The sequence below is a fragment of the Excalfactoria chinensis genome, chromosome 3, assembly GCF_039878825.1.
Source record: "Excalfactoria chinensis isolate bCotChi1 chromosome 3, bCotChi1.hap2, whole genome shotgun sequence".
Classification (NCBI taxonomy): domain Eukaryota; kingdom Metazoa; phylum Chordata; class Aves; order Galliformes; family Phasianidae; genus Excalfactoria; species Excalfactoria chinensis.
In genome coordinates this window covers 93,255,562-93,271,697 of record NC_092827.1, presented here as the reverse complement: position 1 = coordinate 93,271,697, position 16,136 = coordinate 93,255,562, and the positions used below count along the sequence as shown (strand labels likewise).

The 16,136-nt window shown below is 37.5% G+C and overlaps 1 protein-coding gene across 1 annotated transcript in view; it reads right to left on the bottom strand.

Moving 5' to 3' along the window:
* The window catches only part of SPTLC3 (serine palmitoyltransferase long chain base subunit 3), a 140,379-nt gene that overhangs the window by 48,327 nt on the left and 75,916 nt on the right, over positions 1 to 16,136 (bottom strand). The window contains exon 3 of the mRNA XM_072333431.1: positions 791 to 982. Within this exon, the coding sequence (XP_072189532.1) occupies positions 791 to 982 (192 nt within the window). The remainder of the gene's footprint in view (positions 1 to 790; positions 983 to 16,136) is intronic.

Here is a 16,136-nt window from a genome sequence, read left to right as displayed (position 1 = left end):
TGGAAAATAAACTAACAGGAAGAGACCAACTGAAAATATTTATCTGAAACCCCAATACAGTCATATTAGACACTGGATAGAATAAACTGGGAAAAGAAAATGACATGATATGCAGGAGACTGGAGAATGAACTGAACATGTAATGCCTGGTGGATGGTATGGAGATTTGACCAGCATGTCTGAAAGCAAAGTAGTGCACGAATAGTCAAAACATGAAGTGAATTCAAAAAGAAAATAAATACATCATATCGCCATGGTATTTCATTTGAAAATGCACATATATCTTCAAAAATACAAAACAGAAAATCTTTTTCAAGAATTTTATATGTAAGAGGAACAAAAACACTTATTTGCATTTTTCCATTCACTATGCCAAGTGTTATTTTAAATTACAGTGCAATCCGGACAGGGAAGGTGAAACAATAAAAAAACTGAAACAAATTCAGAATGCAATTAAGCTTGCTGAGATGCAAGTTTCACTTTGGGATATGCAGGATAGAAAAGCTTCTAGGTGAGGATTTATACAAATTCAGGCTACATTTGCTTTGCTCTAGGACAACAATTTCCATATGTTTTTTGACCAGCTGTTTGACAAACAAAAGTTAGAAATTACAAAGATGTTGGCTCTGCCTATTGTTATGAAGGATGAGGTAAGACAGTCAGATGGGACAAAAAAAAAGATTAGGGGTAAAGAGATTTGGAGAGATCTAACAGTAAGGGGCTTCTCAGTTTTCTTTTTCTATGGATTGAACGAAGACATTGAGATACACAACTTCTTTTTCATACGTACTTTTTGTTGCTCTCTCTCTTGTGCAACGTTACGTTTTTCTAGTCCCCAGGCTCTCATAAAATCTCGCAGGTAGCCAAATATTGTGCCCACTCCAAAACCCACAAACGTAAGAACAGCAACATACATTGGTGCTTGTTCAAAGTGCTCAATAAACGCTTTTTTGTAGAGAGTTCCATTTGTTACACCATTCTTCTGAAAATACAGAACAGAAATTTGTGACGTTTAAATAAAATAACACTTTATTGGGTCAATGCTTATACCAAAACCTTAGATCTTGAGGAAAATATTTAAGTCTGCTATGCTACAAATCCAGAGAGGTATTCAGACCTCTCATCATATCAGCTAATGCAACCTATGCTTGAAGAAGAGAACCTGTAACACTGCACTTGGTACTGATCGCTGCAAGTATCTTCCATTTTCTTCCCTGTCAACCAATGTCTTCAATTGCAGATGTCTTCAGCACCACTCCCATGTCTATTTTGAAACATTTGAAACTTATGAAAGACTAGCAACACGTTATTGTGTAATTGGACAATTATTTCAAAGGTGATTAAATGGAAACCACAATATTCTGTTTTTGCAAGACAGAACTATAAAAGGGGAAGGGCAGCATTGAAAACTCACCCACATCGAGCTTGATGCTGCTTCATAAAGTCTTGAGTAACGCACTAGAGAAGCTATCCTATACACAAGAAATCCTGCCTAATATAGGACATCTTTACCATGATGCTTTTCATGATGTGAGCAAGTATTTAAAACAGCAGTGATCCCAGCCTTTTATTTTTGTTTCAATAAAAAAATAAACAAAAAAAGCCTTTAAATACTTTCAATTACCTCGTCTATACTTCTAAAAGTACTTTAAAAGAGGCAATATGCATGGACACGTGCACATTCCTTGTCTGCTGGAATTAGTCACCCTCTTGTGAATGATGCCTGGAAGTCTACAAATGTGTGAATGAAATTATTTGGTTGTTAAAATATACTAAATCTCCAGCAGTTGTTAGTGAAAGAAGTTGTTCAGTCGCAGTCTTCTCAGATCAGTATATTCACAAGGTTATCAGATTATTCTTTTGAATAGAGGCCATCCCCTTATTTCCATAAAGTATAAGAGTATTTTGATGTTAACTTTCTAGTGACGTCCAACCTACCAACTCAAACAAACAAACAAACAAAAAAAAGTAATCCACAAAGTAGTACTTTCTATTAAACAAACAAACACACACAAAAACAACCACCTAAAAAAGTAGATTATCTATTGATGCAATGTAGCAAGCTGAAATACAATAATCACATTAAGAACCACCACAAATTAATTGCACTTCCTAGACAGATCTAGTGTTATTGGTCTTTCTGGTGCCATAAGCTGCTGATTAGTCAAAATATTTTCATTTCCATCATAACTTGTCCAGTCTTGTTTTCACAGTGTTTTCTTGGAAGAAAAAAATAAAGCGTTGAACACAGGATAGAAGGTTAAGATTTCATAGGTAACCAAAAAATGGAAATAAACAAACAAACAAACACTGGGAAACAGTGAAAAGAACATGTTTAGACCTTGGAAAGATTTACTGCCCTGTGAAGGAGAAGGAATGAAAAGGTGCATCTCCCCACACGACTACAGAATTTGGAAGCAATTTTACACTGACACCCCTACCTAAAGCTAATTGTTCTTTTAGGCCAATCTATCTACCACGTAGAATGTTTTGTGAGCCCAAGTTAAACAAGTTCAGTCCTATGTCAGGTAAGACACAACAGCTATATGCACACTACATCACAACACTGTATTTCACTAAGCCCCATTACCTTACATGCGTCATGGGCTAAGAGCATACTTATGGTCATCTATGGTAATTCCATTGACTTTGTACTTTGGCAAGCTATGAGGATGTGATAATGAACCTGGGTTCAGAGGAGAGAATTAGCATGATGATTCCGTTTTTACTAATCCACTTTATTAATAAAACTTTACTATTACATATTTCATTTGTAAAGCAACTAAGCAGCTTTGGCTCAGACTTCTGCATTGCAAAACTCTTCTGCAACACTCTTCTGCTATGGAACTCTTGTTTCAGCCATGCTCTAAGCTCAGCTGCTCGCACTTCACGCATTCAGCATGGTATACGTGTTTAAAGATTTAACCACTGTCACCTCCTATTCTTATGGCAAACAGCTAGTAGTAAACTGCACATCAACAGGAGTAAAACACTAAGTGGGTAAAACAGGGGGCATTCTTTCAGTCCCTAAAGTTTGATAAAAGACTCCAAGTGTTCAAATAACCAAAATAGGTGGATTTGACACTTCTAGGGAGTCATAAAACTGGATGCTGCACTTCAGATCCAAGCACTGAGCTAAAAATGACTGACTGAATATCTTGAATACATTCAATACTTTCAGCCAATCTAAACAGTCAGTGGATGAATAGCAAATAGGTATTTTCTATTATGTTGCCATTCACTTTTCACACATTATCATAAAGGAGGAGATGAAATCAGACTATGAATTTTAAGCACCTAGACAGCAAATATTGTTGTCAGGCTGTTGCTGACACCATAGTAAAATACAACAGATCTCGTAAAAAGCAAAAAAAAACAACATCACCCTGAAGTGGTTAAGAGAACATATTTACACAGTGGGTGCGTGGTTGAATTGTACACTTAGTATACTACTACTCATAAGAAAACCTGCAGTAAGCAGGACCTCTCTACACCCATACCTCAACTCTAGCAATTCTTAGCAGATGGAGAGGGAAAGATTCTAAAATAGATACAGTGATTGATGCTTTCTTTAGTACATTCTCCCAACTTCCAACAAACCGAGTCCTGGATATTTCATGATCCTGAGACTATATTATCACATTTAACAGTCACTGGGGATACCATGAATATGTTCTTATTTTTGAACACATAAATAGTTTGGGAAAAAAAAATAAACTTGAGTTAGTCTGAAAAAGAAATTTTTATTGGGTAACTGATATTTTCACTTAACAAGTTACTTTACCACCATTGCCTTCCACTCAGTTTTCCTATTCAGCAAATCATGCTACCTGTAATTTTCTCTCCATCTGTGATTTTTGCTTCTCCGTTTGTTCCTTTTCAAGCTGAAGAACCTTAATCTATTTGACTCTAATCTAGTGTCTTTGTTCATATATATATATGTATATATATATATATGCATATATATATATGTAGGAAAAAATCGAGTAATATACTGTCTTTTTGCGATGGTTCACTGTTCTAGAAATATCCCTTAGTAATTATAGCGTATCCTTCCTTAGCTGCAACACCTGATTGAGAGCAGTCTGCTACTTATGCATTCGCAGTATCCTTTTCCCCATCCAACTTATGCATTACTTTTTATTTACTGACATGAGATTTTGTCAACCATTTTATCTTCATCACATACTACTGTGAGAACTTTCTGCAACTCTTGCTATCCAGAATTGATTTTTCACTACCCTGAAAAATACTGTACTGTCAACAGCTACTGTCACCGATTCCCCCTTTTTAATTTCATTTTTTTCCCCTCCAGAGATTTGGTGAAAACATGAGACAACATAATTCCAATCAGAGATCCCTGAGGGACTCAATTCCCTGCATCTCCCTGACCAAAGGTTGTATCTTAGTAACCCTCCAATTCTATGCTGACAATGCCAACTTAAGCAGCAGCCCAGAGTTGCTCAGCAACTTCATTCTTCAGAAATCTTGAGTAAATATTATCCTTTGTGATATGCTAATCTAAATTTTATTGTCTTGTTTAAAAAAATTCTGCTGATGTTCCAAAACAAAATGTTTTCTCACTAGTCTGCCACAGATTAAGAGTACTTTCTAGGCACAAACACAAGGAATCCACCAAAGCAAAGAACAAAGATAAGGACAGTAAGCTGACAGATGAAATTAAAAAGGAACACACATTTTAATACTCAGCTCAACAAATCCAGGATTTTGTCAGCTTTGTTGAAACAAAAAACAAAATCAGGATTATAACATTTAACTTGCATGTGCTGAGTCTTTGCTCAGCTTACCAGATCACACCACCTTGTACACTCTTGCAACCAAAGATCATACTGGCAGCCCTGCCTCATAACCTCCATCTGCAGTGCACAGTTATACAGAATCCTTGTTGACAGATTTGGCAGCAGCCTTAAACCACAGTTGCAAAGTGGTTTCCAGTAAGACACTCACAGCAAGAGAATTCCTGGGCAAAGTTTCGATGCCAATGAAGTCAATAAGAGCAATTCCGGTACAGTCAGTAAAGTCAACTTTAAATGCAATACATCTCATATCCCTGTATTGTACACTTCACTAGCGAAGAGGTAACAACAACTGGTATCATCTAGGAGTAAGCCTATGAATGGAATAGAGATGAGGAAGTTGAGACCTGAGAGCCCATGTTTTCACACAAGACCATTTTGTAGAAGCAACATACACTGCAAAGAAATCCAGAAATCACAATTTGCTTCTTGAAACCTCTCCTTAATTAATATTTTGTAAGCTATTATGGCTACTTCCAGCACAGCAGCCGTAGGTGTGAAGAGCTATATGCTTGAGCTAAAGCTACTAGGAGAATAATAAAGTCTTTGTCTTTAAATGTATTTTCTCTCCTAGAGAGAACTGATCCAGAAACAGATGAAGCTTTATTTTACTCTCCCTCTATTTAAGAAGATCATTTAATTTGTTTCTGGATCAGATGTTATCTTGTTGTTGCATAAAACCTATAAAAATGCAATGCAAGCTGAGTGATCCACATAAAACTGACATGACAAATGCAAATATGAAAGGGATAGATGTTGAAAACCATAAATCAAATGACAGCCACATTTGCCCAGTTTCTTCCAGATGCCAAGAAGCCATTGAAATCTTGAGTGAATTAAGACAGTGCATTGCTACAGCCAAAAAGTGATGGTAACACAGACTGACAATCACCGATGAAACATCTGGTTGCTTGCAGATAGTTTGGTTTTACACAGACATTTCCTATCTAACACTGGAAGAAACCATCTTGAGGGAGGATCCTAGATGCAGGTGATTTTAGATGTGTGCAGCATCCAGATGGAGACACAGGACCTTCACAGTCTCGAACCCCTCTGGAGCAGAAGATGAAGTGATACTTGTTCCATCTCAGCCACGAAGAGGGTCTGGCCTGTCTTCATTCCTCTCAGAGCTTGCCACCGCATTCTCACAGTTTGAAGTGGCTGATGTGCAACTCTGTCATCTACACATCTCTCTGGGAGGCTGGTCTCAAAGAATGAAACTGTTAAGTTCTTTGCAAATCTGTTATAATTATTGCTTTCTCTCAGAAACACCATTTCTTGGTATCCACTAGAGACTGCAGAATTCTTACTGATTGTACGAAGTCCCCAAGAAAAGAAAAGGGAAATTACAAAAGTCAGAAGTTTCCTATTATGAATATACTCTTGACACAAATTGGGACCATTCCACAAGTCTCTTCAGCTACATACTTTACTATGTGTTGTGGTTTCTTCTCTGTTATGTTTCAGAGACTTGAGCCTGTAAGGTCTAAGATACAAACTAAAAATGGCTACACAGGGAATTCATAGCTTGCTAAGCTATATAGACAATTGTAAAATTAAAAATAAATTTAAAAAATAAATTAAAAATAAATTAAAAACAACATTCTTAATTTAAATCTGATGATTAAAAAAAACCATTCAGCATAATTCTTGACAGCATATTATGGACGAATACCAAACAAGGGATGAAAAGACAGGATCTTCACCTTATGCATTTGCAACACTTTTCAGTCAAGAACAAGTAAAATTCCAACACAAAAAAAGTCCTGCAATACCAACCATTAACACATTGAAACTACAGCTGTAAATGACAAGAACATACAAAATATACTGTCAGATAGAACAATTTGTTATATAATTAGGAAAAAATATTTTTTATACAGATATTTAGACTAAATACTGCGAGGAACACTTGTTCCAAACTCAACACTGACTGTTTTACAACCTCCTATCTCTGGCAGACTAATATGGTTGACATTGTTGTAGGTATTTATTACAGGCTGACTGAGAGGAGTAAGTTGATGAGAGCTTCTAAAGACAGCTGAAAGTAGCCTCACAACCACAGACACTGGTTCTCACTGGGTACTCCAGTCACCCTGATAATTTGCAGACAGAGTCCAGGAGGTTTCCACAGCGCATTGAAGATAACGCACTGATGCAGATGTTGGAGAAGTCAAAGAGGACAGGTGTGCTGCCAGACCTTGCTCTTAAAAATAAGGAAGGAATGGTTAGGATGTCAAAGTCAGTGGCACCCTTGAGATGGTGGAATTCGGGATCTTGAACAGAAGAAACAAGGTGGTAAGTAATATTGCAAACCTGGACTTTTGGAGAGACAACTTCAATCTCTTCAATGATCTCCTTGAAGTTACCCCATGGGTTAGAGTACTGGAAGGTAAGAGGGCCCAAGAAGGCTGGCTCACATTCAAGCTCCACTTCCTCCAAGCTCATCAGTGTGCATCACAAAGTGTAAGAAATCATGGAGAAGTGGCAGAAGACCATCTTAGATGAGGAAGGAGATCAGAGAAGAACTCAAAGGGGAGAAGAAATTTCATGGAATGTGGAAAAAAGGTCTGTCTACTTGGGAGGAATATAGGTACATATTAGTGCATGCAGGGGGATGCAGTGAGGAAGGCTAAGAACCTCTTGGAATCTGGAGATCAATATCAAGGACAATGTGAAAGGCTTCTTTAAGTACATCAGTAGCAAAAGGAAGACCAGGTAAAATGTGGTCCCACTGCTGAATGAGGTGGGTGCCCTGGTAACAGAGAACACTGAAAAAGTGGAGTTACTGAATTCTTTGCTTCTGTCTTTACTATTACTATTGCCCATTAGGAACTTCAGACCCTGGAAATGAGAGAGAGTCTGGAGAAAGGAAGACCTCCCCTTGGTTAAGCAGGATCTGGTCAAAGAGCATCCAGGCAAACCTGACACACACAAATCCAAGGGCCTCACTTTATGCATTCATGGGTGCTGTGGGAGCAGGCAGAAGTGACTGTTGAAGAACTCTCTATCACCTCTGAACAGACACAAAGAATAAGAGAGGTGCCTGAAGTCTAGAGGAAAGCCAGCATCACTCCAGTCTTCAAAAAGAGCAAGAAAGAGAAGTCAGGAAACTACAGGTCAGCTTTATCTCCATTCCTGGAAAGGCGATAGGGCAACATATTCTGGATGTCACCTCTAATCAAATGGAAGATTAGATTGTTACTAGAAATAGTTAACATGGGTTCGCCGAGGGGAAATCACAATTCACCAGTCTGGTAGACTTCTATGACATCATGACCAGCTGGGTAGATATGAGAAGTGGATGTTTTCTACCTCGACTTCAGCATTCTCAGAGGTAAACTTAGGAAGTGTTAGGAAGTGTATCCTAAACTTAGGATAGATGAGTGGACAGCGAGGTGGACTGAGAACTTGCTGACTGAGCTCAGAGGGTTGTGATCAGTGATGATGAGTCTAGTTGGAGGCCTGCCTGGAGCAATCTGATCAGAGAGGTAGAGGAGTCTCCTTTGGAGATATTAAGGACCTGTCTGAATGCTTTCCTGTGCAACTTACTGTAGGTAATCTGCTTTAGTAGAGGGACTGGACTTGATGATCTCTAGAGGTCCTTTCCAACCACTATGATTCTGTGATATAGCATTTAGTAACTCGAACAGTAATCTACATGAAGAATATATGCAATTTAACATCAGAAGAACATCTCAGGGCATATTAATATTGAATGCTACTTGAACGTTGAATATACAAGTTTCAATTAATTCAATAATCAATTAATATTGAATGTTATCTTTAATGTTACTGGTGACCTCTAAAACACTGTCTCAAACTGGAACTAATACTGGATATCATGCAGAATTTCATTAGCAGCTCCATTGTACTGAATATTGATTTTTTCAAAAAATGAAAGTATTATTTTTTGAGTGCAACTTTGGAGGCTGGAAGACACTAATAAGTAATACTAGGAAGAAAAGAAACTGCTAGAAGTGAGAGATAGCAGTCACAAGGGGATATGAACTAGAGCAGAGATGAACATGAAATACAAACAGTTTACTGCCTTAGTTTTGCAAGTTTTTAGGCAGATATTCACACTCATTCAAGATGCCTCAGTCTGGTGTTTCAGGATATGTATTTCTAGCCCTGCACACACTATAGGTACCATGTATTCTAGCACCATCAAATGGTTAGTTGCAAGTACTAAACAAACTGTCTACTCTGCACAGTTTTCTCCAAAGCTATAAGACTGCATGTTTTCATCTGATACAAATTAAGTACAATAAGAACTGCACGTTGCAGAACAGTCAGAAGAATGTTTGTCGAAAGAAAAGACACCTTCCTATAGCACAGAAGCTTAGATACATAGATGTGGGACAGACATGAAGAGTTTCTCTGGAGAGCTTCTATGTCATTAGCAAATCATGAAAGTATAACACAACGATGGGGACAGTAAATGGGACATAAATCCGAGAAAATTCTGTTTTGAGCTGTATGTTTCAGGAGTTGCTGTATAAGCAGGTAGTATCCAGTACCAAACTGTCAAACAGTATACAGGGAAAATAAATAGTAATAAATAAATAAAATAAATAGTAAATTCTTCCAGTGACTATATACATTCATTACAAGTAATAGTAAGAAACACTAAAACGAAGAAGTATGTAGAAAGCCTGACACAGTTATTACTCTACTTGCCCTTGCTCCCAGAGAATTCAGCGTGGACTCGATTCAGTATAACTGGAAAGGGATGAGAGCAAATATGAAGCTTAATAATTTCAAATTATTAGAGACATAACAATGAAGTTCACTAACCAGAGAGACACTTACAAACACCAGAAGGTATTTCCTAACCTTACAGCAATTACAGAGTAGAAAGCCAGGCGCACTGAATCACACAAAAGAACTGGATGAGGTGCTTAGGTTACAGCAATCCTGGCGTAGTTCCCAGCCTTTGAGTTGCAGCAAGTGTTTGATATTATTTCCAAAGCTCACAGTGAACTACAAGAGTCACACTGCACAGCCACATCGGATTACCTCCCTGTCATTCATATTCCATGGCTTCGGCTTTAAGAATGAGCGGGGGGAGAAGGAAAAAAATACCAACTAAAACAGGTTGAAGTGATACTGTATCACTTTGTGCACATCACTAACAGCAATCTACTGACACAGAACATTTCTTCCAGAAATGGCTTAGCATTTAGGAAGTCACTGAAGATAATCAATCAATCTTCTATATATTTTCACTGGGATTGAAACTGTAAATAAATGCAAAGATACCTAAGATCATCTAACCAGACGGTTAGTGATTTTATGGGCCATGCTTAAAATCTACGTGAAGCAACCCACCAACTCAGTTTCCTACATAACGACTTTGCAAACAACACAGAAAACACTCTATCATCAAATCACTCTCCTCACAAAATTCCCCTGTGAGGAAAACATTACAGGTGAACAGACAGATCTCATACACCAACTGGCATGACTGGATCAGCACCGAATCCCGGTGCATTTTCCATTGCAAATTAACATGGCTTTGAACAGGGCTAGAATTCTGTACAGGAGATAAATGGAAACAGCCAAACGATGAGGCAAGCATTTCCTATCCAAATGGATGTGTCCCTGAACTTGCCATACCAAACACCTCATGAGCTGTAATCCGTGCTTCAGCTTCAGAAACAGTGCCAGGCCATCCCCTTAGCTCCCAAGATAACGGCACCAGTTTTGATAAAGGTTTCTGGAAGTTATAGAATACCAGGTCCCTTGTGAAAGGATAATTAACATTATTTCTATTGTTCACATTTCTCATCCCCACATTGTATGTCATTAGAATACTTTGCACATTGTTCCAATCATTCTGTCAGGAATGCAGAGGTTATGTTGAAAAGGTGTGCGCTCCAAGACATTCCCGTTATTGCCAGGAATTACGCAGCATATCTCAGAAAAGCAATGGTGGAAAAGATCATTGCCAATTTTGTTAATGCAGTCATTCTAGACATATTTAAAGGCTTATATTATACTTTCTAAGGTAATCTAATTAATTCTTATAGTGGTATTTAAATATCAATTTCCAGGCGCACCACGGGCAGAGAGAAAAGAGAGATGGCATACCAGAATAAAAAAGTTATTTATAAAACATGATGAAAAAAGTAGGATTTCTCAAGGACAACTAGGAAAGGGGCCATCAGGATGTGCTGCTAGTTTCACACGTAGGACGATTAAAAACTCATTATGAAAGAAAATAAACAGCTAGTTAGACAAGGTTCTTTTCTGAGCTAGAAGAAAATTCAGGCATCAGAAGGAACTTCAGGGAAAAAAGGTTGAGTATAAACTCATTTGATATATAGCACATAGCTTTTTAGGACAAAAGAATATGAAGAAGAGAAGAGAGAACCATCTCATAAAGGTGGATATAGTCTCACATTAAATTAAGTGGGGAAAAAAGGATGAGAAAATAAATAGCTTGACACTGTCAAACACAAGAGCTGTTGTTTAAACAAGACAACAGGAATTAATTCACAGAATACTTAAGTAATCTGGCAGAAGTGAATGCATCATAACTGAACTGGGATGGATCATACCAAAACTGGCAGCAAAACTGGCATACACGACTGTATCAGCACAACATTTAACATAGCATAGTGGCATAGCCTGCAACCTATCTACCTTCAAGTTATGTCACAAGAAGCCTGGAGAAACTTACAGAATAACCTCGATTCACCAACTACTGAGACTTTACTTAAGGTTATGCACTTTACTTCAGAAATCCTGTTTTGTTTTTAAAATAATACTAATACCTGCCATTAGAACTTTGAAATTGTCTCATTTCACATGGATATTTAATCTGAAACAACATTTTTTAGGAGTGGGTTCAATAGTATCACTATGCAAGCTGCACAGTGTTAATTCTTTCTTTGTGTACTTCCAATAGAATCCCTAAATTAAACCATTACAAACTTTTCAAGTGCTCACCATAACATTACATTTTTTTCTGTGCATCCTGCCATAGTGTCTTGATTTATTTGCAACAGAAGTGTCATTATTAAACAAACTGGTTTGTGCCAATTATTAGGCATCCATAGCATGTTTTATTTCCTGAACAGGGCTATCCAGATGCAGAGGACAGACTAATATAGAGGAAACAGACTAACTTTAATTAGCCAATACTTGAAAATACTGTGAAGAACACCAAAGAGAGACTGCAGGTGAAATTCAGAGCTAACAAACTCAAAGCAGAACATTTCTCAACATGATAGTATACAATACTACATCCCAAAGCACTGATGTTTTTTTCTTAGAGGTTTCAAGGCATAATATCGAGAAATTGAGAGTTTCTACATCTACAGTTCTATGATTCTGTGAAAGAACTGTGAGGTTTACATTAGCATTGACGATGTATAAATCCCACAGATGACAGAACAAGAGTAATGAGAAGAAATACAGCACAGCAAATCCTCCACTTGCACTTTCTTGTAAGGTACCAATACAATGGTTACATACTGAAAAGCTGAGTGAGATTCCTAAATATCAGACAGTAAGCAATTAAACAGACAAGTAATATACGTTACAAGATAATCATGCAAGAACTCTAAATGAAAATCTTAAATTCTACAGAATCTTTTAATCCATTTAAAGGACAAATATAGTCTGATATTTCTTTTACGCTTGGGACCTAATGCAGAAAAGTGTATTTTAAAAGCTGATAATAAATTAGTTTCTTATTCTTCAGAAACAGTCACATCCCTCTCTAGCTATATACGTATTTTTTTTTTGTTCAAAAAATATCAAGAAACGGTTATTTCAATCTGTTGTGATTATGCCCACTTTTATACCTTTGAGGAACTCACAGGACCCTGCTGCTGTTCAGCCTGGAGGAGACTCCAGGGAGACCTGGCAGTGGACTTTCAATATCTAAAAGGGACTATAAGAAAGAAAGGGACGGACTCTTAACAAGGGCTGTTGCTTTGAGCAACCTGATGTAGCTGTGGTATCCCTGTTCACTGCAGGGGAGTTGAACTAGATAGCCTTTAGGGGTCCCAACTAAAACAGTTCTGGGATTCATGGTCCCCAGAGATGGTACAGTAAATCCTGCAAGAAGCATTTTATACCCCCTGATTTCAATTGTACAATTGACTGTGATAACTTACAACTTGATGACTTCTTAGTATTTATTTAATTGTAATGATGTTCATTAAGTGCTATTACACTGGCTAATTCAATCTTAGAGCTCATGGTGAAATATACAGTACTTCAATTACTTGAAAATTAATAAAAATTTAGAAATAAAACGTGCATGATTTTCAGCACATCACATAATAAAATACTCTTAGCATCTTACTCGTAGCTGTTACATTAATTATGCAAGTCCTAACACTGAAGATCAGAATGTCTTCCATTCTCTCATCTGAACTAACCTCTTCTACTCATTATATCTGCAGAAATTACTCAAATACATTCTGTTTTCAGGTTTTACTGCAGTCTATGTAGACACAGACAACAAGGGAAGTCCTCAACCCAACATGTTGTACTAACTGTCATAAGTAGATACACATCTATCCATAGGGAAACCCCCAGGAGCTGTGGTTCTGGATGAAGAGAAAGACTAGGAAAAAGAATACCAGCAATTCAAGATACAAAAAATCAGGTATAACCATACTGCAAGAAAGGAATGACCGAAGTACACTTGGATTCAAAGAAAGAAACATTTTCAAACAAAAAGCAAGCACCAAAAATCAATTTGAATTTGCTTTTGCATATGAACAACATTAACTTCCTTTCTAAGAAAACAGTGGGTTACGTTACTTCTCAGTTTGCAAGTATCCTCTAATAGCTGTTTAGATTGTAGTCCAATTTTAATGAAATTTGATGTAAGAAGTGAGCTTTTAAAGAAGAGAACTTTTCTGAAATCTTCAGAAAAATCTAACCTTAATTCTCTTTTGCCATCTGGCAAGTGAGAGATAGGGTAGTAAACCTGGTACGCTCTGGAGAGGTAGAAAACTCTGGACACACAAGATGAAATCACGCTTCTTTATTTCCATCATTCATGGAAAGAAAACTTCACAATCACTTCTTTCTTACCCCCGATATTATTTCTTCTCCTGTTGCAGTAGGGCAAATTAAAAATCAATTACTACATCTTGCAAATAGTTTAAGTAGACACCAGGGTGCCCTAGCTCTAAGTTCTCATTCATACTGATCCTAAGATCATAAAATGGTAGAAATTGAGGGACTTAAGAAAAGAAGAGAATGGAATAGCGGAATAGCAGAATAACAGATTTGGGGAAAGCATTACTGAACTCAGAAATAGAGTGTAACTGTATAGGAAGGATTAATAAAAGGAGTTAGGAAAAGTCAGTCACACCTTAAGAAAACAATGCTAAGGTATTAAGGACAAAGAGCAGAGCTGGAACAGAGGGTAACAGCTTTAAACTAAAAGAAGGTAAATTTAGACCAGGCATTAGGAAGGAACTCTTTAATATGAGGATGGTGAGACACCAGAGCAAGATGTCCAGTCAAGCTGCGTATGACCCACCCTTGGAAGCATTCAAGGCTAGGCTGGATGGGGACTGTTGCAACCTGGTCTGGTGGAAGCTGCTGCTGCTCACAGCAGTGGGTTTGGAACTCAGCGGTCTTTAAGATTCTTTCTAAATCAAACCATTCTGTGATTCTATAATCATCGTGTTTCTCAAACATGATAATTGGCAACAAAACCTAACAAGAAAGTCTCTTTCTCTCTGAAATAAAAGCATTACTAAAGTCGGCTAAAATACAAAGATTTTAACAGTTCAGAAAAGCAACAACCAAACAAAAGAAAAACAAACAAGCTAATTTCTAAGAAAATCAGTCGTTTAAATGTGTACAGGATAAGTAAGAACATAAGCAAAAATAAAACTTCACACAGAAGATGAATAAACCTTTCCTTGAAAATGGTTTTGTTTGGAAAATGGCAGAGATGAACATGATCTGCAGACATAGAAGAATTTAAATTAAGAATAGTTATTGCAGTTTGATACAGCATTCCAAAACCATCCCCCTGCATCCTGAATATCAAGTTCCTATTTTGTCTTCACTTGGTTTAAAAACTTAGTAGAAGAGTTCTAGAAATTAATATCAATACTGCAACTCTTGATGAGAAAAAGTCAGATATACTAAATAACTCCTTCATCCAGACTACATTATGTTAAGTAGCAAAACTCCATTCTGCTCAGTAAGAGGAAAGTAAAAACCCAGTTAGAGTTTCCCATCAGCAGGGACCTATGAGGCAGAATTCTGTGTCTACCAGTGGGGTACTGGTGAACTTCAAAGAAAGCACAGCTGAACCTTCAGGAAACAGATAGGAGTGCAAGCACCAAGCCCTAGAGAATTGAAGAAAGGACAAGTCTTCTGGAAAAAAGCAGAACTTACAGATCCAAAGACTAAACTACGTAAACAGTCTGAGTTACCTTTTTAAATAATTTCCTCAGTTGTGGGAGAACCTGGTGTTTCCAAGGATGTCCCTTAATCTTTGTTTCAACCAGCAAAGGTTGGCAGGAGATCACATAGCCTCCTCCAGCCAAGCTGAACTCCTTATCTTGCCTCTGAGACATGAGGCTCCTGGCTCACAGCAGGTCTGCTGACCTCCGTAGGACACTTCAGCAGTGTCTTGCCTCTTTGAGAGGCGGAGGCTCTGTAATCAGGCTTAGCTCACTAACAGAAGTGGTCCGGCTTAAGTCTTGCTGGCATCCGCAAAGAAGATGGCAGTTTATACCCCCATTCAATGTTACAGTCTAATCCTCTTCATGTTTTAAGGGTTCCAAGTTAAACTCAAGTTAAAAGAGAAATGTATTTTTTTTCCAACAGGAAGGAAAGAGGGTAAAAGTGGTTCAGCTACAAGCTGAGTGCTCAATACATGCAGCTTCATTTTCAAAGAATATAACCCACAATATGGAGGTAAAAGAGTAGTTTCAAAAACAAACAAACAAACAAACAAAAAAAAAAAACACTGAAAAAATGAAGTTCCCAAACTGGGATTCTATCACATACACATTGTTCTAAAGGTAGATTGGGCTAGACTCACCATATGCCTAAATTGCTTGTAAGTAGCATGATTGTGCCCTATACCATGACTAGACAACAGCTGTGAAACAGTTCAGTGGTTACTGAAGATACATGGGAGAAAGAAGGTATAGAAAATAAAAGTACAGTAACGTTTAAGGTTCAGATTATAATGCTTGTCTTGACTGGAATGGAAGTGTCAAATCTTCACCCTGGCTCAGGTTCACCACATAATGCAGGTTATTTGCATTAGAACAGAACACAAACTCTGGAAGGGTAAAGTCATGACAAGAATGAAAA